The sequence below is a fragment of the Tachypleus tridentatus genome, chromosome 11, assembly GCF_004210375.1.
Source record: "Tachypleus tridentatus isolate NWPU-2018 chromosome 11, ASM421037v1, whole genome shotgun sequence".
NCBI lineage: Eukaryota > Metazoa > Arthropoda > Merostomata > Xiphosura > Limulidae > Tachypleus > Tachypleus tridentatus.
In genome coordinates this window covers 62,406,723-62,431,192 of record NC_134835.1, presented here as the reverse complement: position 1 = coordinate 62,431,192, position 24,470 = coordinate 62,406,723, and the positions used below count along the sequence as shown (strand labels likewise).

Genomic DNA, 24,470 nt, shown 5'->3' with positions numbered 1-24,470 from the left:
ACCCCCTTCCACCCTTCTATAATCTTGCACTTTCGAGTGAAGTATCACTAGAAATAGGATAGTACAGTAAGATCTAGAATTAAAGAGACATTGGATAACTGACAGAAATGAGATTAAATATTTATTCGATAAAAATATAAAGTACCCTAGTTTTCACAATCTTGATCTGAATTATATGAAAAAAAACGAACTAATAATGTTGATAGTTTTTTATAAATACTTGCACGAGTGAATGTATTAAAATTAAATTGGATTTTCGATCGGCGTTTATTTTTTGTTTTCTTTGTGACGTATGTTGCATGTTTTGTTCTACATATTTTTCTTGTAAAACATGTATACTGTGTATTGCGAACCGTGGTGTCCGTCCGAAAGATTGTCTGACTTCCATTTACGGCGGAAGCTTCACGCGTTGCGTTTGAAAAGATGCGCACGCAGGCAAAACTCAAGATTTACTTTTGGAAAGGCTCAGCATGGCCAAGTAGGTAAGGCACTCGACTCGTAATCTGAGTGTCGCGAGTTCGAATCCCCGTCACACAAAACATGCTGTGGGGAGTTATAATGTTACAGCCCTTTTAACCGTAGGGGGCGCCTTCCCTCTTTTACTGTGACGTTCAATCTCACATATTCGTTGGTGTTCGAATCTCCATTGCACCAAATGTTCGCCCTTTTAACCGTGGGGGCGTTTTTATGTGACGTTCAATCTCACCGTTGGTAAAAGAGTAGCCCAAGAGTTGGAGGTGGGTAGTGATGACTAGCTGCCTTCCCTCTAGTCTTACACTGCTAAATTAGGGACAGTTAGTGCAGATAACTCTCGTGTAGCTTTGGGCGAAATTCAAAAACATACAAACATTTTTTGGAATGACGGGACATCAGACATGAATGATGATGATGCCATACTTTACTTCACAACCAGGATATTCTACACTAAACTGTTAGTACTCAATCACACTATCATTCATATTTAAAAACGTAACGAAACTTAAATAATAAAAATACAGGTTTATCGTATGTTACTGTTGAGTGGCTCTTCACATGGGTGAAATGCTGAACAATTATTTTTTGTAGTGAGCGTTATAAATAGCTCAGACCATTGACTGTGAATGAAACCAAGAGTGGAAAACAACCTCTTTAAAGTCTTAAAATAATTTAAATTGGCAGATTAAGCCTTTCTGTCCCTTGGGACGGGTAATTTTGCATGTTACTGACAAAATGATTCAAAGCATCCTTTGGTATAAAGTATAATTAATCGTGAATGTTTTTTGTATGTTAATTTAGCAACTCTGACGAGAGAGGATAACATATAACAAAGTACAGAGAATGCAAAGAATTAATCACTAAGATGCTGAGTGACCCAGTGTTAGCGGTAAGCTTGGGGGTTGTTAGCGCCAAATTTGGGATTCCAACTACAGTGGGTAACAGTGCAGACAGGTCATTTTGTAGTTTCACGCTTAAAAAACAAGCAAACAAAAACAATTAAAATCATACATTCACTCTGAATTAATAATATAAAATTCACGGGCAAAGCTACATATCAGGAAACTAATTTGTTAGCGCATCAACTAAATAATTTTAAAGGTGAGTGGTGTGACTTCTCATAACTACTGTGAACTTATTTCCACTGCGGTGGTGGTAATATACTTGTGTAATCTGACTTCTAATAATTAACGTGAATTGGTTTCCACTGCTGTATTGGTAATATACTAATCTGACTTGTATCATGTTTTTCCAAATAATATTATTTTCATATTAAACTAAATAAAATGTTCACGTATACGGGTGCTAAAAATTACGGTTAATGCCCCTCACTTGCATTCTTTTTATATTACGAGATGTTTGTTACTAAGCACAAAGCTACACAAAGAGCTATCAATGCTCTGTCTACAACAGGTATCGAAAACCAAGTTTCTAACGATATAAGCCCGCAGATATATTGCTGTGCCACTGTTTTTTTTTCTGTGTTTGTTTTTTAATAGAACGTGATTACTCAGTAAGTTAAGATTCTATGAAGGTGTGTTTGCAAAATTCATACTTCTCCTGTTGATAGAAGCCGTTGAGTTTCTCTTAAACCTACAAAGGTGAAGTGAGCGAGAGAGAAGTCAGTTTGGTCAAACACATAAGTAAAGCCTTTCCGTTGGTTATCTTCGTCTTCTAGAAGCGTTTCAAATGTTATCACAAACGCCCTGAAGAGGTCGCTCGGAGAATGTCGTTTTGGATCAAGGTTTCCTGTGCAAAAAAATAAAAAATACGTACAATTGTTTGGACCGTTAAAGAAAAGACCAAGATAAAATGCGATCGATATCTGATCACACTGGACAAATCTTGAAAAGTATTTTATTGGTAGTTAAGTTTACTTATTTTTTGTTTGCTTTGAATTTTCGAGCAAAGCTACATGAAGACTATCTGCGCTAGCCGTCCCTAATTTAAACTAGAGGGAAGGCAGCTAGTCATCACCACCTACCGCCAACTCTTGCTGGTCATGCTGGGCCTGAACAGTTTAGTTCTTGGGAGTACATCAAAAGTTTCAGTAAAATGTTTACTTAAATTATGTATACTGTTTCAATAGTTGATAACTTTTATCCAATATAAACAGTGTGATGTGAATACGTTGATCTACTCTTTTCTTGTATGTTAGGTTAATATTTTATGTACTGATCTTTTTTATGGTATTAATATCAGTAGGAACTATTTATTTAAATTGCATATGTAATTTTAAGAAACAATTTTACGCAAATATTGCTAACAAAAATTTCTCAAGCTGTGTTGATGTGATACAAGTAGCCTAGCTAACGAATGCAGACGACAGTTAAAAGGAAGCCTCCTGAAATACTGCGCTCTTGCTGAATATCTTCGTGACAAAATCTGTTTCAGTGTTTTTTACTTTTCACTGCTGATTCGTCGTATAGGGTAGGGTCCGCCTGTGGCAGTTAAATGCGAGTGTGCCATTTTCGGTGTGCCGCTTGCAAAAGTTAATTCCGCGTGCGTTTAGAGCAGCCGCAGTCACTCAGTTAAACTTTAATACATCGCCTATATATAGTTACTGCAATAAAAATAAACTATATATACAGAGAAAGTCGAGAGGCAATTGCCTACTCCACTTGTTTTTAATTTGAATATAAATAAAATGTGATGCTTGTGTTTTTTAATTTCGCAATATACAATGAATTCCCTTTAAGTCAGAACAATAAGTTCAGTGTAAGAGAATATTATTTGACAGTGAAATCAAAATTCAAACCTATAATATTACAAAACTGTCATTAATACATATATATAAAGGTTGGTTTTTGAATTTCGCGCAAAGCTACTCGGGGCTATCTGTGCTAGCCGCCCCTAATTTAGCAGTGTAAGACTAGAGGTAAGGAAGCTAGTCATCACCACCCACCGCCAACTCTTGGGCTACTCTTTTACCAACGAATAGTGGGATTGACCGTCACATTATAACGCCCCCACGGTTAAAAGGGCGAACATGTTTGGTGCAATGGAGATTCGAACAAGCGACCCTCAGATTACGAGTCGCACGCCTTAACACGCTTGGCCATGCCGGGCCGAAATGTAACGCCGATAATGGGATATGATATCGTTTGGAGGGATTTTCTGGACAAAGTCTTTTGAACCTGTTGGATAAGTAGATTCGAATTAATATTCCACGTGTTATCCATAGAACTAATTTCGTCCCCCATGTTCCTTGTGGCTTAACTGTAAACTTGATGGCTTGTATGATAAAAACCGTTTGTATACACGTGGGCAAACACAGACAGCTCACTGAGTAACTGTGTGCTTGTACACAAAAATAAACCAATCGTACGTATGTGTTCGTTACTAGAGACAATACGGGGTTGAACTGTTAAGGAAAACGTGTATTAAAACATTTCTCTAAGAAAAATTGTCTTCTTTTTCTTCGTAGGTTTCAGCAGTAAAAAGTTTAAAACTGTTTAAAATCCCAAAGATTTGATATATTACGAGTAAAAACAGTTTTAGTAAATTTCTGTTAATTAATATTTCACATTCAAGATAACAAAAAAAAAACACTCTTCCTTGTAATAGAGCTAGAAACCGGGTTTCGATACACGTAGTGGGCAGAGTACGGATGACCTATTGTGTAGCTTTGTGCTGTTAACAAGCAGACAAATAGTGTAGGTAAAATACATTAATGGCAAAATGTACCTGCAATTCCGAACACTACTGTGCGACCATCTTTGTCTTTATCCGGAAGTGGGAAAACATACCTGAAACATAAGTACCTTCAATTATTGAAATAGATGTAAATAGAAGAAAAACAACATCTTTTGTTTCGAGCAGCCATACACTTTAGGATTTAGGACAATATAAAACTCAGCTTAGGTTCTGAAAACACTGATGCATCTTTAAAAAGTAAAAACATGATTTAGAAAAAAGCTCACTGAAAAATATTTTCTGAAAAACTTTTAGAACTGTTTATACTTGAAATCAACTGAATAGAATTTTGTAAAAAGCTATGTAAATTCAAGTTGTAATAAATCTTTGTGATAATAGAATAATAAATAAATATAATCTAGCAAACAAGAGAATTTAATTTAAAAAACAAAGAATTAAAAAGTAGTATGGAATACTTAGAATTTGTGACGTTAATGAAAAATAATTGAGATAAAGGAAACATATTATTATAATTTAAACCATTGTGAGTCAACGTTCTTAAAAAAAAAGTGGAAATCTACAAAAAAGAAACATTTCTAAAGTAAGACTTTGGATATAAATTATTTTTAGAAACTGATAGTGTTCAGAATAGTACCTTGTCAACAACCTATCAGGTTTTGTATATAAAATCTGATGGGACGTCATATAAATATGCTTCATTAAAATTTGCCTAAGGTAGAAATTACATCATCACAACAGCAACAAAGTCGGTAAAGTGCCTACATTTGGATGATGTAGATATTAAAGCATAATCTTAAGATTATTAGCTGATTGTGTACTTACCCATTCGACATAAGGTCATATAAACTTGGATCTTTAATGTCTAGCCGTTGGTAACAGTGTGGAAAACTGGTTCGAACCTTGAAGTATTTTTCTAGGACTTCCTTTGCTTGTTGTAGGCTATTATTTCGATAATGCAGGAATCGTCGTAGAAATGGCTGATCTATGAACACACAGTAAAGAGATTTATATATTTTTTTGACTTCTAGTAATGCACGTGTAGATGTGTCGCGCGCTTACGAAATTTTATTATTGGTTTAATTCACACAACTTAAAACCCTCTAATAAAAAGTACATGTAAACAAATATCTTTACATTATTATAATATTTTTGATTGAATATTTTAACAGTAGTAATTATTTTTACACACTGGCCTCATGTAACACTGAAGACTGTACCTCATAAAACGAATAAAAACCCGAATAACCCCCTAAGGTTTTTATTGTTTTCTATCAAGACTTTTTGAACCTATGTGTTTTTCTAACGTCATGAATGCGTCACCTTATAAAATGTAGATGTAGTACTTGTAAGTTCAGGAAATATCAAATAAGTTGTTGAATATGTTTTATTCATGTCAATGGTAAGATTGCAGACTTACAACACTAAGATTTGGGGCTCGAATTTCTGCAGTAAACAGATTGTAGACAGTCCGTTGTGTAAGCTTTGTGCTTAACAAAAAACAGAGAACCAGAATATCTTGTATTTTCAGCATGGGGTTTGTTTTGTGAATGTACTTATTTTGTTAATAAAGGTTACTACTGGCATAGATTTAGAAGGAAAGAAGGTTACTTATCAGCCAGATCAAAATTCCAGTTAAATCATCGTGAACCTGCAAGATAAAGGATGACAAAAGATGTGAGCTTTTAATTAAACTTTTAAAACTAATGTAATATTGGTGGTGAAATGAATACAGCTGTATTTTCGCAGCTTTTAAAACAGCTTATATATGTTTCCAGCATTGAAACATTATGACCTTAGTTCAACGTCTAGGCCCCGTATGGCCAGGTGGTTAAGGCATTCGACTCGTAATCTGAGGGTCGCGGGTTTGAATCCCTATCACACGAAACATGCTCGCCCTTTCAGCGGTGGGGATGTTATAATGTTACGGTCAATCCCACTATTCGTTGGTAAAAGAGTTGGCGATGGGTGATGATAACTAGCTACCTTCCCTGTAGTCTTACACCGCTGAATTAAGGACGGCCAGCACAGATAGTTCTCTTGTAGCCTAGCACGAAATTCAAAAACCAAACCAACTAGTTCAATGTCCTGTTAAATAGTATCCTATAAATACGCATCTATTAACGTTCCTTGACATCTTCGGCTATAGGGGAAAATTGTCAATGTTTTCCACATGATTTTTCAGTAGGGGTTTGATCTTTACGATCTTAAATTTCGTGACGTAAATCTTTTAACTTAATTTTGTGAAAATATAGAATATTATTTTGATGGTTTCATAACGTTTCTCTTTTTCTGTACTTTTTCTGCGGGTTGTAGTGGTATCTGTAAGAATGCTTACTATAGAATTATTTTACTTAATATGATGAAAGTTTTACCTAAACTCGTGATCTATAAAAGACGAACACGACACCATTTTTTAATTCAATGATTAAGGATTATGTCATTGCACCACGAAGTGGCGTGACCGGCTGCACGTCAGGAATGTGTAATTTAGAACTTTCGAAAGCTCGAACTTTGACACAAGTGTTCAAGATTTAGAACTATTTGGAAATATAAAGACATATACAAGCATCTTTATCATTAGATGTCACCCGAAATATATGGCTTTATATCACATATTATTATTAGTCTACAGTTCTACTTATAGAATGGTGAAATTTTGAATATGAACACACGAAGTCACTTTCTGTGAGTTCGTGTCCTAGAATCACCAGATTAAACAACACAAGTTACCCCTTATCAATTCTGTTAAAAGGTCGTAGCATGATAAACGTATTTTCTTTTACAATAAACTTTTCTGTGTCGACATAAATTACAAAATCTTCAATACCTTTAAATAATCACTGATTACGATAATATCATCACAAAAGAGGAAAATGAGAAATTTGTGTTCGACCAAACGTTAAAACTATTTTTACAAATCCTTTAAGTAAACACCAACTTCGGAAATAAAATCATCGAGAATAACGGTATTTTCAAGCTACCAGCGACTGTCTATACAGCACGGACTGTATCTACATTACAAGACAGTTCACTTATCTGTCAACAACAAAATAAGCAAGGGAACATTTCTACTGCAGCTTTTATATAACTCACATTAAACTATTTATTCATATTTTAAAAAGAATTAAACGCTTGCCAAAAAGGGAGAGATGAGTCTATTTGTTCTATTGTGGGTTTGGACAAATATGCACCTTTGGTCGCATACAAAGCAAGTATTTGTAGAAGTGGACCTCACCAGCTGCATGACATGGCTTTGTTTGGAGAGACAACAGAAGATTGGCCTCCTCCAAAAAAGTGGAAGTAGTACTTATACACAGAGTATTTTCTGTTATTGACTTCACATCAGTTGCCCATGTTGTTTTGTTTTGACTTGGCGTTCGTAACTCTGATAATGTTTTTGGTATAGATAAAATGTATAAATTACACAACATAACATGCTTGCCTGTGGTAATCCATTGCAGTATATGGATACAAATATTCAAAATAGTTAACCTAATAGAAGGATCAACAGGAAGACACATCATTAAAATAAAAGCGCTGTTTCTTTGTTACGGATAATGTTTTCAACCACAAATTTCAAAATTTACATACTACTATTACGGTATCACTAGAGAGAGAAATTCAGCCTGGAAATTATATCAAGGCTTAATGAATAGATAGTCTTAATGGCGCAGTATGACATGTTCTTCTGATACGTATATGACATAATATTACAGTGACTAATAATTATTTAAATCACATCTGTCTTTAATAGCCATATGTATCTTCAGTGAGAAGAAGGGACAATAGCAATTCAACTAAAGTCAGCCTGCTGCCGAAAAGACTTTTCGTAAACACTAGAACGCATATGGCAGGTTGATGTGATACGTCACCAAACATATTTGATCGTGAATTTTTGGGTGAAATTTCGTGCTATTTACATGTTACATTGTAAATGCCTTAAATTCATTCTTTACTTTTAAAGTAAGAAATGTCATCAAGTTTTAATTTTTTTTAGTTTATTTATGGTTACAGCACGCAAACCCTAACCTTATTTATTAAATTATAAGGCTTGATTGAAACAGAATATGGGTCTGAAATTGTTAATAAAAAGTACAGATATTAAGAACAATATTTCCATAAACTTCTGTACAGTTAAAAAAAATCGACCAGTCAAATATGGATATGGTAATTTTAAGAACTAAGCCTGTTTTCTATTTACATTAAAAGGTGTTGTCGTCTATTTAGTAACAGCACTGTGTATGAATTGACAGGGTTGAGGACAATCAACAGACTAATCGTAGAGAGTTTTTATTTTATATTCTTAAAGAATTCGTTTGCCTTTTCAGTTATAGCACGTATTCTAGACAACATCACAGTAGCTCATTAATTACATCAGTCTAATAGGTGCCAGCAGTCAGAATCAAAATCAATAAAAGGAAAGTGTTAGTTACACGTACGTACCTATTCGAGGGTTAACAAACTGGGGCTGACTAAGAGTCCATTTTCGTAACTCAACTTGTAGTGGCTCCAAAATCTCTTCATCATGCTTCTCGTACTCAGTGTCAGTTGTCAGGTCCGAATCATCCACTATTTGTTTCTTTTTACGTAGTTTTTCCTTCTTCTTGTTCTTCTTAGAGAGTTGATTGGCTAGTTTATTTACAGATGAGGACATGTTCTGTAACGATACACAGGGCAATAAACAATCAGAAACTTGCTGATCTTTATATTCTATTAATATAATTTTGAAATGTTGAAGAGCTGTTTACATTGACAAAGATGAAATTAAATACGATATGATATTATCTTTGTACGAAGTATAATAATTAGGCTTCCTACGTCAGACGAACGTTTGTGAGAAGCTCTATGCTAGAGTTTAAGTGTCATACACAAACATAATAGCAGTTTACATATTTAATTGTCTTCAAACCTTAAATCACACCCATGCGTTTTGTTATAAACTATTTAAATAAAGAAAAGTATATAAAAAGTTGACATTTTAAAGGTTCTATTTCTCCGTAACTGGTAAAGCATTTTTAAATTTGCTATAATAGAAAGAATTTCACCCTTTCTATAATAGAAAGAATTTCACACATGAACTTCCTTATCAAAACCTGTACAACAATATATTTAGAACGCTCGACTCAAAACCTGAGGGTCACGGGTTCGAATCCCCGTCATATCAAACATGTTCGTTCTTTTAGTTGTGGGAGCATTATAATGTGACGGTTAGTCCCACTATTCGTTGGTAAAAGAGTAGCCCAAGAATTGGCGGGGAGGTATGACTAGCTGCTTTTGTTCTTGTCTTAAACTACTAAATTAGGGACGGCTAGCGCAGATAGCTCTCGCGTATCTTTGCGCAAAATTCAAAAACAAAAATAAACAAAACAAATATATTTACAGTTGATATGTATCACTAAACTATTAGATCAACTTGATTTGACATTTATAGTTTTAACAAATGCTACAAAACGTCTAGACTACTAAGTTTGATTCCTTCGTTGTGGTAAGAAAGGAGGGCGCTGGAGTTGCTCTGATAAACGGGTATAGTGAGGCTGAAACATCCTACAGTAAAAATGCTAAAAGCTATTTAACAAACTGTAAACTCCGAATATGATAAAAACTATATATTCGATTGTTATTATCGTGTTTTAAAATGTTAATAAAACCAGGAGGTACGCACTTCACATCTGTTGTATTTCAGGCCTCAGTTCCCATGATTTTCACCACACAAATCTTTTTTTGTGCTTATTACATGAATGGGTCAAACGTAATAAGGATTGTACGAGTAAGAAAATAACAGATGAAAAAAAATGTTTTAATAAAGCTTAATAGTAAATTGAGACTTCTTTATTAATAGTAATTGTGTTCAAAGTAAAAAGGGCCATTGTACCTGCTTATCTCAAAGAAATCTATGGTAACAATCAACCTGTAATGTAAGTGTAATAAAAGCTCTGAAGAACTACTATGCTGTTATAAAATTTTGATATTTGTATGTCGTGTTTTTTTTATTTAGTATAAGTTTTGCTTTTCACTTTCATAATTTTGTTGCCTTATGAACGTGCGGGTGGGTAAATAGAGATATGGGCTGAGACAGACTGTCTAGTCACCCTTATCCCAGTCCTAATTTTGGGCAAATCTTTCATACTCTCCAGGAGAGCATCCGTGTCATCTTTGTTTTTATCAAATTTGGTTAGCTCGAGTCGGCTGGCTCTGACTTCATTGTCATTCTTTTTTCGGTTGGGTGAGTTTTGTAATCTCTTATTCTCTCTATTTCTAGTCTCTCCTCGGTGAGTTTTGTAATCTGTTATTCTCTCTATTTCTAGTCTCTCCTAGATAAGTTTTGTAATCTGTTATTCTCTCTATTTCTAGTCTCTCCTAGATAAGTTTTGTAATCTGTTATTCTCTCTATTTCTAGTCTCTCCTCGGTGAGTTTTGTAATCTGTTATTCTCTCTATTTCTAGTCTCTCCTCGCTCACTTTTTCTTCTTTTTCAATCTGTGCTCTTATTCTTTCTGTTTCTATTTCCAGTCTTTCTTTTTCTCATTTTATTCTTTTAATTTTTCTTATTTTCTCGGTCTACGTTCTCCTCTCTCTCTCTAGTTCTTGTTGTTATTTAATAAATTTTCCTATTTAGCTGTCTTTTAACCCATGATTAGATTCTCTCTCTACCCATTTATCAAAATCACCTGATATGATTGTATAACGTCATTGTAATCTATGCCATATTTTTGTTACTACTACTGTTGTGCTATGTTGCCCTACTTATTTCTTCTGTAGTTCTCGTTTTCTTCGATCGTCGTTTACCACCGTACCATCCTTTCTGTGGCTCGCTAATTATGAAAATAATAAAGGCTTATTCGTATTAATATTATATATATTATAGCATGTTTTAGTAAGTAGGTTGAATGATATGAGAGTTGGGCTAAGGATTTTTCTACAGTAGGTGTGTGTGACTTGTTGGCGATAAATTTAAAAATAAACTAACAGCTCCCATTTCACTTGTTTTAAAAAATAATATATATATTATATTCGAACTAGTTAAACATGTGTACAACAAATTCTTTACGTTATAGAGATCATAGGAATATCATAAACATTACATATTGTTATCTTCTTCTCGTCAAAAGTACATTTAGATCTATTTAGTTAGTTTAGAATTTCAGTTGACAAGCTACCTTTCTCTATTTCTATCGCGCTAGTATTCCGTGTACAATTCACGTAAAATTATAGCGTGAATTACCACAGTTGTACAATGCTCTTCCAGTAATCAGATATCGTTTGTTCCTTTTCTCAAATTGCACTCAGGCTGGTTCAATTACTTTAAAGCTCGCTTTGATGGAATAAACTATATTTCTTATCGCTTTTAAAAACTGTTAATTTTCCTCTGACATATTAATCGTTAAACTTTTCACTCCTACGACAGTTGCCCCCCAGTGGCACAGTGGTATGTCTGCGGACCTACACCGCTAAAAAACCGGGTTTCGATACCCGTGGTGGGCAGATCACAGATAGCTCATTGTATAGCTTCATACTTAATTCTAAAGCACACAAACCTACGACAGTTTACTTTACATTTAACCTTCCTTGGCCGGGACTTTCTCGTCTGCTCTCTCTGTCTGCTGTTTCCGCTTGTCTCAGACTATTTATATATTTATCACTTAATCATCTGCTTGCCTTCTATAAATCTCTATATCCTCAACATCAATAAATTTCATGCGACGTTAAATAGTCTCAACATCAATAAATTTCATGCGACGTTAAATAGTCTCAACATCAGTGAATTATGAACACAACAACTAAACTATAGTGAAATATGTACTCACAAGATGGATTAGTTAATAATACTTACACTTAGCTGTCTTTTATATCATGACATGTACTTCCTTTCAGTGATATGGACATATAACAGGTACCGTACTTCGTTGTATTGATATACAGATAAAGCAGGTACTGTATTTCGTTTTATGGACATGCGTATAACGTAGGAAAGTATTTCGTTTTACTGATTTGCATATAAAGCAGCTACTGTATTTTGCTCTCCTTACATGCACATAAAGCAGCTACTACTGTCCTTACATGTACTGTATTTCATTCTACTGACAAATACATGCACTTAAAGCAGGTACTGTATTTCATTCTACTGACAAATATATAAAGAAGGAACTATATTTCATTTTACTTATAGCACATAAAGCAACTGCTACAATTTGTTTTACTGAAATGTACATAAAGCAAGCACTGTGTTTCATTCTACTGTTTGTTTGTTCGTTACTAAGCACAAAGCTACAAAATGGGCTTTCTGTGCTCTGTCCACCACAGGTATGAAAATCCGGATTCTAGCGTTGTATGTCCGCATACATGCTGTTGCGTCACTGGGGGTGTGTTCTACTGACACCCATTAAATAAATGCAGCATTTCGTCTTACTGACACACATAAAACAGGTATCGTGTTTTTTCGTTGAAACACACAAGGTACATTCGGATGTATTCCTTTTTTAATGAAATGCTCAACCATTATAAACATATTATTAACTCCTTTTTATCCGACATACATAGAATTATCTAAAAAATAGGCAGCCTTTATTCAGGAAAATGCACAGATAAAAATTCACAAAACAGGATAATATATATACGATGTGCAAGGGTAATATTCACAAAATGATACGTGTTTTTTCTAGGCACGGTCGGACAAACATGTTTTTCTCAGTTTTTTTCCCTCCTTGAATGCACAAAACAATATGACATGATGGCCCATATTTACAACAGATAAGTTACTTCATTAGTTGGACGCACAAATATCATAGAAAAAAAAAGGTTTCATTTAGTAAGGTGCGTAAATGTTTAGAAAAAATTAAGTTTTTATTTACGAGAATTTGCGAAGATCATACACATAAAAATAGACAGATTCTGTATATTAAATTATATAAATTCAATTTGCTTAATCCCTCATTGGGCCAGCGGTAAGTTTATGGAGTTATAATGTTAGTGGACTGCGAGTTAGTTTTAGAGCTTTGCGCTTAAAAGAAAAAAAAAAATCAAAGTTGAATAAAATGTTTTTTACTCATAAAAGAGGTTTATCAAATTTGCTTAGGTGAACAATTGCTAATTGATTTCTGTTATATGAAGCATACAATATTTATATTCTCACCAAATGACATGCGAAATGCTCATATTCACACACAAAATATTTTTTTTTTACTTGCTGAGGTGCGCAGATTTCATGCGTAAAGAACAATTTTTATATAAAGAATTAAAGTTTGTATGTTTTGAATTTCGCGCAAAGCTATATGAGGGTTATCTGTGCTAGCCGTCTTTAATTTAGCACATTATAACACTCCCACGGCTAAAAGAGCGAGCATGTTTGGTGCGACAGGTATTCGAACCTGCAACCCTCACATTATGAGTCGAGTGTCTTACCCACCTGCCCATGACGGGCCCACGATCTTATATAGCGGAAACTAAATTATTCTCAGGTTTTCTTTAGTTAATACATAAGTCATAAACAAGCAACTTGGGTGAAGTTTAATAACACAACATTTAGGTCTTTTTATGTAATTCACAATTCTTCATAATGTTTTTATGGATTAATGTCTTCCGATAATACAGTGATAAGTCTACGGATATATAACGCTGAAGTCAAATGTTCGATTTCCCTCAGTGGGCTCCGGACACTTTTATGAAATCAAATAGAAGTTGCTTTTCCTTTCAAACGCACGGATGACATTTAAGTCTTATTGCACTAAAGGCTTAATAGTCACTTCCGACTTACAAACTTCTCTTTTAAAAATGTCTAGTCTTTTTTCCATCTCTATATTATAGAATATTAAAAGATAAACATTTTTCAGAAAAAATGGATTAGTGTATTATTTTTTGAAACACACATCTGTTTTTTAATATTTTCAGCGCAAAGCTGCACGTTTATCTTTCTTCATTCTGTCCACTGCAGGGAATTGAGCCCCGGGTTTTAGTTTGAAAGGCCATAAGCCTAATACTGACTCCGCGCCATTTTTTTGTTCTACCATACTGCATGAAATGAGATATAGTCGGTCAAATAGGATTACTTTGAAATCTGTGGGTCGTGAGAACAAAGCCTTTCACTGAACATGCTCATACTTTCAGCAATGGGGAATTACAATGTAACAATCAATCTCACTATTCGTTTAGAGTAACTAAAGTGTAGGCAGAGGGTGGTGTTGACTAGTTTCTTTCCCTCTAGTCTTTCACTGCTAAATTAGAAGCAACTAGCACATCTAGGCCTCGAGTTACATTGCCTTTACATTCAGCAAGAAAAAAGGTTTCCTTAGATTTCTCAAATTGTTGCTACATTCAAAGAAAATATCACAGGATATACTGAGATGAAAATTATTATATAACGTTTCTCCAACTATGATCAGAGAAGGACTTCACTGTTTACTAATAACAAAACTTCATAAAAAGGAACTAAAGAGTCGATATTGAATCATTAGGCAGCATATCTCCAAATATGATCAGGCTTGTTTGTCTTTACTTTCGCACAAAGCTACACGAGGGCTATATACGCTAGTTGTCTTTAATTTAGCAGTATAAGACTAGAGGGAAGGCAACTTGTCACTTATCGACAAGTCTTGGGCTACTCTTTTATCAACGAATAGTGGGATTGAGTGTTACATTATAACGTCCCCACGGTTGAAAGGGCACGGATATTTGGTGTGACAGAGATTCGAGCCCTCAACCTTCAGATTACGATTCAAGTGCTCTAACCACCTGGCCATGCAGAACCATGATACGATTAGGTAAAAATTTCATTTTTAACCAGTAACAATATATCAACTCGTATTTTTCTCTAGCCACATAAAGTGACATAGGAAATCATTAGACAGCGTTTTTCTAACTGTCCAACAACAATCAAACAAAACTCCAAAAGTATTCTTTATACCAGGGGTCGGCAACATACGGCCCGTGGGCCTGACCTGGCCCGCCGTTGCCTTCAACAAATACAAAATTGTTGTTTAAAAACCACTCATTAGCAATCGATGATGTATGTTTTAAATTATGAAATTGGTACTAAATAAAACTGATTAGATCATTAGAATTTCAAAGAAAAGTAAGTTATTTGGTGAGATTTATTTATTTATTATTGCGAGTGTTGAGTTTCAGTTGCATAGATCCATATACTAATGCCGATCATTTGTAGTAATATATTCTCTCTCTCTCATACATATATTGTTTGTGTGGATGTGTCTGTGCGTCATTTCATAAACACATTTAGTGTCCAGCAATGGCAGGTAAAAAGAAAGGTGTGCTGATACTTCTTGAGAAGAATATGGAAAAAGTTGGCATACAAAATAAAAATGTCAAATTGCATGCACTGCATCATTCACTAAGAAACATTGTGTGCTAAGGCTTCAAGAATGCAAGAAGTAATGCAATTCTTACTGAAAGCAGTAAACTTCATACACTCTTAAGGATAGAAACATCAGCAGTTTTAACAACTCTTATTGGAGGCAGAGGCACATTATTCCGATTTATTGAACTTCTGTGATGTTCCCTGGCTCAGCCGAGATGTCATGTTAGAAAGAGTTTATAAACTCTGAAAAGAGATTGCTGTATTCCTGGAAAGTATGCTGTGAATGCCTCAGAGTACCATCATACTGAATAGCTCTCGGATCTTGAATTTTTTGTGGATATAACTTTCTACTTAGATAAACTGAAATTGCAGATGCAAGGACGCAGTCAATTAGTGAATGAACTTTATGAACATATTGTAGTATTTGAGATGAAACTTTGCCAGTTTGAAAATTCGAACTTCGCGCACTCTCCTACATTGCAAGGAAAATAAACCCACTGCCACTTCAAAATGTGTTTTAGTTATAAATGAGCTTATAACACAGTTCTCCTTACGTTTTGTTGACATTCGGTCACAGAAGGCTGGTTTCAAGCTGGTTGCTACTCCTTTTCATGTGGAAGGGGATAAAGTTCCTGAAAAAGTTCAAAGGGAACTTTGTGAACTTATGAACTCAAAATTTCGTGCAGAAAATGTCTCCTTATTGGACTTTTACTATAAATATGTTACTGAAGCTGGGATTTATCCAAACTTAGTAGACCATGCCAAAAAAAAAGGGATGTATTTTTGAAAGTACTTATGTGTGCGAGCAACTTTTTTTAAAAAATTAAATTCACAAAGAACAAGTTTGGCATCCAACTCACTGATTCACACCTAGATGATGTGTTACACCTCGCCTCCTATAACCTAGAACCTGATTTAGATAAACTTTCCCAAGAGAAACAACATTAAGTATCACACTGACTAATAATGAATTTATAAATAATTATTGTCTTAAGTTTTAGGACTTAAAATATCAAACTAATTTCTGATATCATTCAATAGAGTACTTCTTTATTTAAATACCATTGCTGATGAGGCTTATTAAATTTTTAGTATTTACTATTTTGGCTTTTTTTTTTCCTTTCGTTATCAACTTTAAAACTCATAGTCCACCACCCGAGGGGCACACCTTTCTCTGGCCCCTTTCCAAACAAAAAATACACTGCTCAACAATTTCTTTGAAAAGTTTGTGCTGATTGTGGCAGGTACCTGGTGGGTATGCACAAATATACTTTTGGTTTTGCTTCATCACGTAGGAACTCTGAGAAATAGACAGTTAACTGTTTACCGGCAATAACTTATTTAATTGCGTTTATGTTTCTAATACGCTATTAAGTTCAACATAATTAAAAGTGTTTTGCTCCTGATTTTGTTTGTATTCAATGTCCGGTGCATCACGTTGCAGTGTCCAACAGTAATCAGCAAGCATTGACGGATTCCAGTTGCTCTGATGTTGTTTTTCCATTGTAGCAAAACTGAAAATTTCGATGAAACGGTACGTGATGGGTAAATTTGGATGTGATTTTCGTGATCAGCAGCCAAAAACCTATAAGGAACATCCAACACTGTTCAGGAAGCAAAAACTTCGTTGTGCAATGATATGGTTGCCGACTCTTAATTTACATAAATTTGCTAGAGAAATATGAGTTGATATTTAAAATAAGTCGTTTGCATAGTTTTAAAATAATAATGCCCAGTTGTAATACTGAATAAATTAAAATTAATGTATTATTGAATCATAGTAAGAATTCTTTCTGTAAAATAAAAACAAATGATTTAAATGTTCTGAAATATAGTTTTGAAAACGTATAAACTCCTCATAAAACAAGGCTGTGAATATATCGTCAAAGTTATAAATGCATCACCATGAAATGAGCAAATATAAACTAATTTCGTAAAATATTTTCCTAGGTTTGGGTTTCAAAATATATTTAGGTGTCTTTAAAAAATACGTTTCCTTTATTTGTTTGTTATTAAACACGAAGCTATACGGTGTCTTCCACAAATATGAAAACACGGTTTCCCAAGTTTCCAGCAGACAGAATTAGATAATTACGATAAATGAGTCACAAACGTACGTAATTGTTCACTCACCAGTCAATAAGTGATTGTGCAATTGAAATAACTACAACCCGCGAATCACGTGTGTGTGTGCGACACTAGTCATGAGTTATCTCGATTTCACTTATTTTTCGTTTACACAAATAAAAAAAGTCACCATGTCACAGAAAGATTAATTTATAACGAAAGCCAAATTGCGTCTCGAAACTGCGAAGAACTTTTGAAATATATACAACCACTTATACGTTGAGTGAAATGAGGTTCAGCTCCAAACATGACATGTGGTACAGCAAGATAGGATTGCCATTGTGGCTACATGTATTTCGACATCCGTTAACTCAAACGTTAGCAAGCTGTCTGTGCATTGTTACGTGAGAGTGACTCAGAATTTACGCTAATGTAAGTAGGTCACTGTTATTTACCTAGTTTTGGGTTTATCTCTCTTTCTTCTGACCTCCATATGACGTATTTGTGGTTTCTAGACTCAGTGTCACACGAGGCCGTCCTTGCTATATCAGCTTTTGAGCACGTTCCTTGTCTAAGCTTGTGCTCTACCAATGAAATACGATAAGAGGTCACATATATTTACTATTTTCAACAAGACAGCTTTCCTCCACACATGCGGAACATAGAAACACAGTTGTTTTGTTATGCCTCCTCCATATGTTATTAATATTAGTTTGCTCTACAAAAAGTCTATAAATGTATAAATCCCGACTTAGTTATAGAGGCAGTTTTGCAAAAGAAAGTTGGTGTTTTTATGACTTAACGTAATTTAGCAGAAATACAGCAAGAAAACCTATTGCATTTGGTCTGATTTTTATGCCATACCACCATTATTTGTTGCAATTCTAAAATATGCGACAAAACAAGTAATCCAGAAATTCATTACTCACCTCATTCTCAAATCTCTAAAATATTAAGTACAGACTTTCTAAAAAGCACAAACCACTTTCACCCATTTATAAAACCTAATGAACACAAAATTAAAGTAACCTTGCTGCATTACATTAATTTTAATTACATTTGAACATTTCTTTGTTTATGGTTTGTCTTTTTCAACTAGATAAATGCATAATAGCATATTCAAAATACTTCTATTACTTCTACTTTACTATACTGCGTAATTAGATATTTTGAACAAAATGTCCTTAAAGAGCCTTGTGTGTCCACAACAGCTATAAGACTGTCCGATAGAGGACTGACAAAATATTTACAGATATGTAAATATTAAAATATGTTTAACGAAGCTGTAGCTAATACTATAGGCTCATCTAAAAGCAAGGGGATTATTGGATAACATGTTCAAAAGTTGTGGTGATCTGATTTCAGTCACAGTCATGGCTTGCTGTTTAATCTATATTCTACATTTCGGCTACATATCCAAGGAAAACCTGAGAAAGACTGTCGAAGCTGGGACTGAAAAGTGAGAGATGCTATCCGCTTGTCACGGATGTCATCCTGGGATCAGGATTATCCATTTATGTAAAAGGTTTCATGAAGAATACGCAAGCTTTTGTTGACTTCTATATTGAGTGTGTTATTAGTAATACCGATCTATCGGCTGGAGAACATCATGTCAGAAAAGATCTTACAATACCTTCATGTGCCTTTGTATTATGAGGTCGTATAACTTCATGTGCTTTTGCATTGTGAGGTTGTACAATAACTTCATGTGCATTTGTATTATAAGGTCGTACAATAACTTCATGTGCTTTTGTATTATAAGGTCGTACAATAACTTCATGTGCTTTTGTATTATAAGGTCTTATAACTTCATGTGTATTTGTATTATGAGGTCGTACAATAACTTCACGGACTTTTGTGTTGTTGAATGCAATTATTTAAGCAATTCCTGCCCATTTTCTTAAGAGCCCAGCATGGCCAAGCGTGTCAAGACGTTCGATTCGTAATCCGAGGGTCGCGGGTTCGAATCCCGGTCGCACCAAACATGCTCTCCCTTTCAGCCGTGGGGGGGTTATAATGTTACGGTCAATCCAGCTGGTAAAAGAGTAGCCCAATAGTTGGCGGTGGGTGGTGATGACTAGCTGCCTTCCCTCTAGTCTTACACTGCTAAATGAGGAACGGCTAGCGCAGATAGCCCTAGTGTAGCTTTGCGCGAAATTCAAAAAACAAAAAAACAAACAAACCATTTTCTTAACGTGAGGATAATTTTAAAAACAACACAAACCCAAGCAGAACATATCAATTTAGAAAACTATACGAGAGACCCAACGACTGTATTATGTAATCGAAAGATAGGATAATTAATACAGCTTGAGTTTCAGTTGACTATAGGTCGAGCCGCTCCCACTTAACACAACACCCGCTTTCTCAATGCTTGATGTATTTTTAACAGCTTGGATACTGTTACCAACAGTTGATATTAATCATTGGTACTCAACAGGTACAATATAGCACCACTCTTTTGGTGCAGTTTGAAGTTTGGTGATTTTTTACTTCTACCTGTCAGGTATCTTTTCCATACCTCACAAAATAATCCAGTTAATTTCAAATCAAGGCGCTGTGTTTGTGGGAGCAAATTAAGGAAGTTATATATCTCAAGTTACTGTTAGACATAAAGTATGAAATAATTGTGATTTTTTTTTCATATAAACGTTCTTCAAGGGAACCAAAGAATAATTTACCAGATTATCGCACTATAACAATACTTTTTTTTTTTTTCAATTATTACCAAGGGACCATAACAGGTCCTGAAACAGGACTACATGACACTATCTCACTAGACTTCATAGCCGCGTTCAGTACATCCTACATGTTGTTTAAAAACCCAAACCCATCATCCAGTAGAAACTATTGCTAGGTATGTTCTCCCTAGACCTATTACAATGTGTAAATATGCTGTCTGAAAACTTTTGGTAATATACAGTGAGACTCTTTTAAACTTTGTATGTATTTTGAGTACTTGAAACGACGTGGTTGTTTTCACCTTTTAGCAAGCGTTTTCATTAAAATAATAATATTATTAGTGCTTTTCAACCAAAAAATTTTATATAATGTGACTTGTTTAATATATCTTGAAATAAAAGAAATCTTGATATCAAAGTTGACTCAGAGTAGTAGCAGTATCTTATATCAAAGTTGACTCAGAGTAGTAGCAGTATCTTATATCAGACTAGGACGTCAAAACTGTTGCTGCTCAAAATAATAACATTTACAATATGCTAACAGCTTAATGAGGTGAATATTAAAACTATTAATCGAGAACTGGTTACTATTTGCAACGTTAATGCTCGAAGCAACCACCCTTCCTTAGTCTCATATTTATAAGGAAATACAATGTCGACCTACATCTGGTAATCAAACTTTTTCCCACCAATTGTTTATTTACCTCGTTACTGTAGTTAGGAATAATTTTATGATAGAACACGAAGAAGGCCACTTAAAGGTTTCTTCGTTACGATACATAACACCAGACTTGACCACTTAAGGTCTCGTTGTTATGATACAGAACACCAGACTTAGCTGCTTAAAGGTCTTGTCGTTGTCGTATAAAACACCAGACTTAGCCATTTCATGTCTCTTTTAGGGTTATTTGTGGAAATCATAGTAAGCCGATAATATTTTTGAGAATTTTGCCATTTAAGAAGTAAAATTATGCATCACTAAATCAAATAAATCTTATGTAACTAATATGAATGTGTTCCAGGTGAGAATACGAGTGGTATTAGTTAGCTGATATCGATGTGGTAATTTAGTTTGAACTATCACCTGAAACAAATGTCATATTTAATAAGGTACTGAGTACATTTACACAAAATATATTAGCAGTCGTTCATTCTCGGACTGTCCCGGCATGGCCAGTTGGTTAGGGCACTCGACTCGCAATTTGAGGGTCACAGGTTTGAATACCCGTTTCACCAAACACGTTCGCTCTTACAGCCATGGGATGTTATAATATGACGGCCAACAGTGTTTATTGGTAAAAGAGTAGCTCAAGAGTAAACAGTGGGTGGTGATGACTAGCTGCCTTTCACTGCTAATTTAGGAACAGCTAGCGCAAGTATAACTCGTGTAGCTTTGTGCAAAATTAAATAAACAAACACATTCACTTGGTGTTGCTAATTCTACGGTTTTCTGGTGTTGAGAAAATGGGCTGCCTGATAATTCAACAGCTTCCTAACAACATGTAAGTCCGGCATGACTAGGTGGTTAAGGCACTCGACTCGTAATCTGAGGGTCGTGGATTCGAATCCCCGTCACATCCAACATGATCGCCCTTTCAGCCGTGGGGGCGTTATAATGTACGATCAATCCCACTATGCGTTGGTAAAAGAGTAGCCCAAGAGTTGGCGGTGGGTGGTGATGATTAGCTGCCTTTCCTCTAGTATTACATTGCTAAATTAGAGACGGCTAGTGCAGATAGTTCTCGTGTGGCTTTGCGCGAAATTCAAAACACAAACGAACAAGGGCCTGGCATGGCCAAGCGCGTAAGGCGTGCGACTCGTAATCCGAGGGTCGCGGGTTCGCGCTACACATGATCGCCCTCCCAGCCGTGGGGGCGTATAATGTGACGGTCAATCCCACTATTCGTTGGTAAAAGAGTAGCCCAAGAGTTGGCGGTGGGTGGTGATGATTAGCTGCTTTCCTGTAGTCTTACACTGCTAAATTAGGGACGGCTAGCATAGATAGCCCTCGAGTAGCTTTGTGCGAAATTCCAAAACAAACAAACAAACAAACGTACAAACAAACATCAATATGTGAATTTGGGTATATCTTAGAGGAGTGTTAGGAGAGCTCAGAAATTCGCTAATAAGAGAGTGTGGAGAAATTGTGTGAAGAATGTTAAGATAGTTAAGTCATTACGTCAGTGTTAAGATAGTTGAGTCATTACGTTAGTTCAAGTCTTGATAAAAACCTTTTGAAAGATGAACCTTCCTTCTTTAAGGGTAAATGGGGATAGTTTAGTAGTATGCTAAAAAATGGGTTTTCGTCAGTTGGAAAGTTTGGGAATATCGTACGAGTATGTCAGAATAGTTTATTAGAATGCTGACAAGAAGACCTGTTATCAGTTCGAGAGCTTAAGATATTATATGACAGTTTTAAAGTAGTTTATTAGTATGAGAGATTGTCATTGTTGAAGAGTTTGGGGACATCGTATGAGAGCGTTAACAAGACAGAATGTCATTAGTTGGAAAGTTTGTGGACATCACATGACATCATAACGATAGTTCAGCAGAGAAATGTTACTGTTATTTGGATAAGCTGGGGGCATCACATGACATTGTGATGATAGTTCAGCAGTGTACTGACAAGAAATATTATCGTTCAATTGGAGTTTGGGGACATTCCAACGGAGTCAGAATAGTTCATTTATTTGCTATAAGAACAATTGTCGTCAGTTATAGAGTTTGGGAACATTGTTCGACAGTGTCAGGATAGTGGAGCTATTTTCTGAAGGGATAATGTTATTTAGAATATTTTAATAAAGCACGATATATTTGTTTTTGAATTTCGCGCAAAACTACACTAGGGTTACCTAATTTAGCAGTGTAAAACTAAAGGAAAGGCAGCTAGTCATCATCACCCACCGCCAATTTTTGGGCTATTCTTTTTACCAACAAATAGTAGAATTGACCGTCACATTATATTGTCTCTACTGCTGAAATAGCGAGCATATCTGGTGTAACAAAGCTTCGAACCCACGACTCTCGGATTACGATTCGAGTGCCTTAACCACCTGGCCATGCTGAGAGAAAACCATAGCAGTGTCTCAGTAGTGAGTATGAAGGCTCATGAAGCTAAAAATAGTTTTCGATACTCATTTATTTCTGTGACTAAAATCAAAAACGTTACTGATAATTTAGACTATTATTACTGTTGATTTTAGCAACTTTTTAAATAAAAGTTACATAATTAATTGGAAGGTTTTAGGCAGTGTTACCAAATGTTGTCATAAGTACAATCATATTGAAATATAAACAACAGCAATAAATCGATTTAGAAGAACTGTTTCGAGCGAAACTAATCAAGTAAAAATATGTTAGAAAAACTTTTATTTATATCTATTAGTTTTCATATGTCTGTCTGATTGGCCTTATTCTCACTTTACTTTAATTACTGTTGTATCGTAGTTCAAGGTTAGTCTAGGTAGGAGGGGAAAACTTGTTATTTTCAGAAAAAGATAGAAAACTCATTTGTTGGTCACTTACTTACAGTGGGCCTCGACGAGTATTATCAGATTTAGAAACCAGCCCCTAAACTTGCAACTTTGTACCGGGAAATAGGGACTACTGTGGTAACTAAATTATCCACAGTTTTCTTTTCCCCAAATGTTCTCAAACTAAATGTTTGTTTGTTTGTTTGGAAATTTCGCACAAAGCTACTCGAGGGCTATCTTGCTAGCCCAAATGTTCTCAAACTAAATGTGCCATTACAATCACAGACAATAATTTGCAATGTTTTGCAGAAATTGTCGCTCAGAAGATAAATTTTATTGCAAGATTTCAAGTTTTGCTATTTCGTGGTTTCACGTGCAGGATCTTGCTTGCGTTCAAATTGTGAGTCGGTCGACTCAAGCCTAGCCGTGTCCCTTTTTGTTGTTAAGTCAAGAGTGCAAGATAGTTGTGGCTTGATTAACTTTATTTCATTAATGATTATATGTAATGTACAAAAACGCACAAAATGAAATTTATTTAAGATTCCACTCAACTTCAGTTGTCGTCTGCTGTTCTACATTGTACGGCAGGCATCCGTTAACTACGTATGCATGTTCAGGTTCTGTTGGGGTGTAGCCCAGTTACGCATTACCTCGCTTCCCTACACCTAACTAGTATGTTCAACCTGTCTTAACAAAGACTTTTTTATAATACTTCCCGATCACAGATCTGCGCTAAATTTTTTACTTATTTTTTACAGGCGTTAATAAGGTGCGAATGCATTTTTGTGTCTGGAGTAGAAAAAGTGCCGAA

The 24,470-nt window shown here is 35.1% G+C and overlaps 1 protein-coding gene across 11 annotated transcripts in view; it reads right to left on the bottom strand.

Moving 5' to 3' along the window:
- LOC143232288 (alpha-tocopherol transfer protein-like) overlaps positions 1-24,470 on the bottom strand; it is a 41,338-nt gene that overhangs the window by 4,780 nt on the left and 12,088 nt on the right. For 4 of the 11 annotated variants that reach the window (XM_076467505.1, XM_076467512.1, XM_076467514.1 and 1 more), the window contains 6 exons: positions 17,961-18,089; positions 15,993-16,070; positions 8,575-8,788; positions 4,954-5,113; positions 4,162-4,223; positions 2,030-2,223 (listed from right to left, as the gene is read on the bottom strand). In XM_076467505.1, the coding sequence (XP_076323620.1) occupies positions 2,030-2,223; positions 4,162-4,223; positions 4,954-5,113; positions 8,575-8,785 (627 nt within the window). In that variant the 5' untranslated portion in view covers positions 8,786-8,788; positions 15,993-16,070; positions 17,961-18,089. The remainder of the gene's footprint in view (positions 1-2,029; positions 2,224-4,161; positions 4,224-4,953; positions 5,114-8,574; positions 8,789-15,992; positions 16,071-17,960; positions 18,090-24,470) is intronic. The other 7 variants (XM_076467510.1, XM_076467506.1, XM_076467508.1 and 4 more) reach the window with 3 other exon arrangements.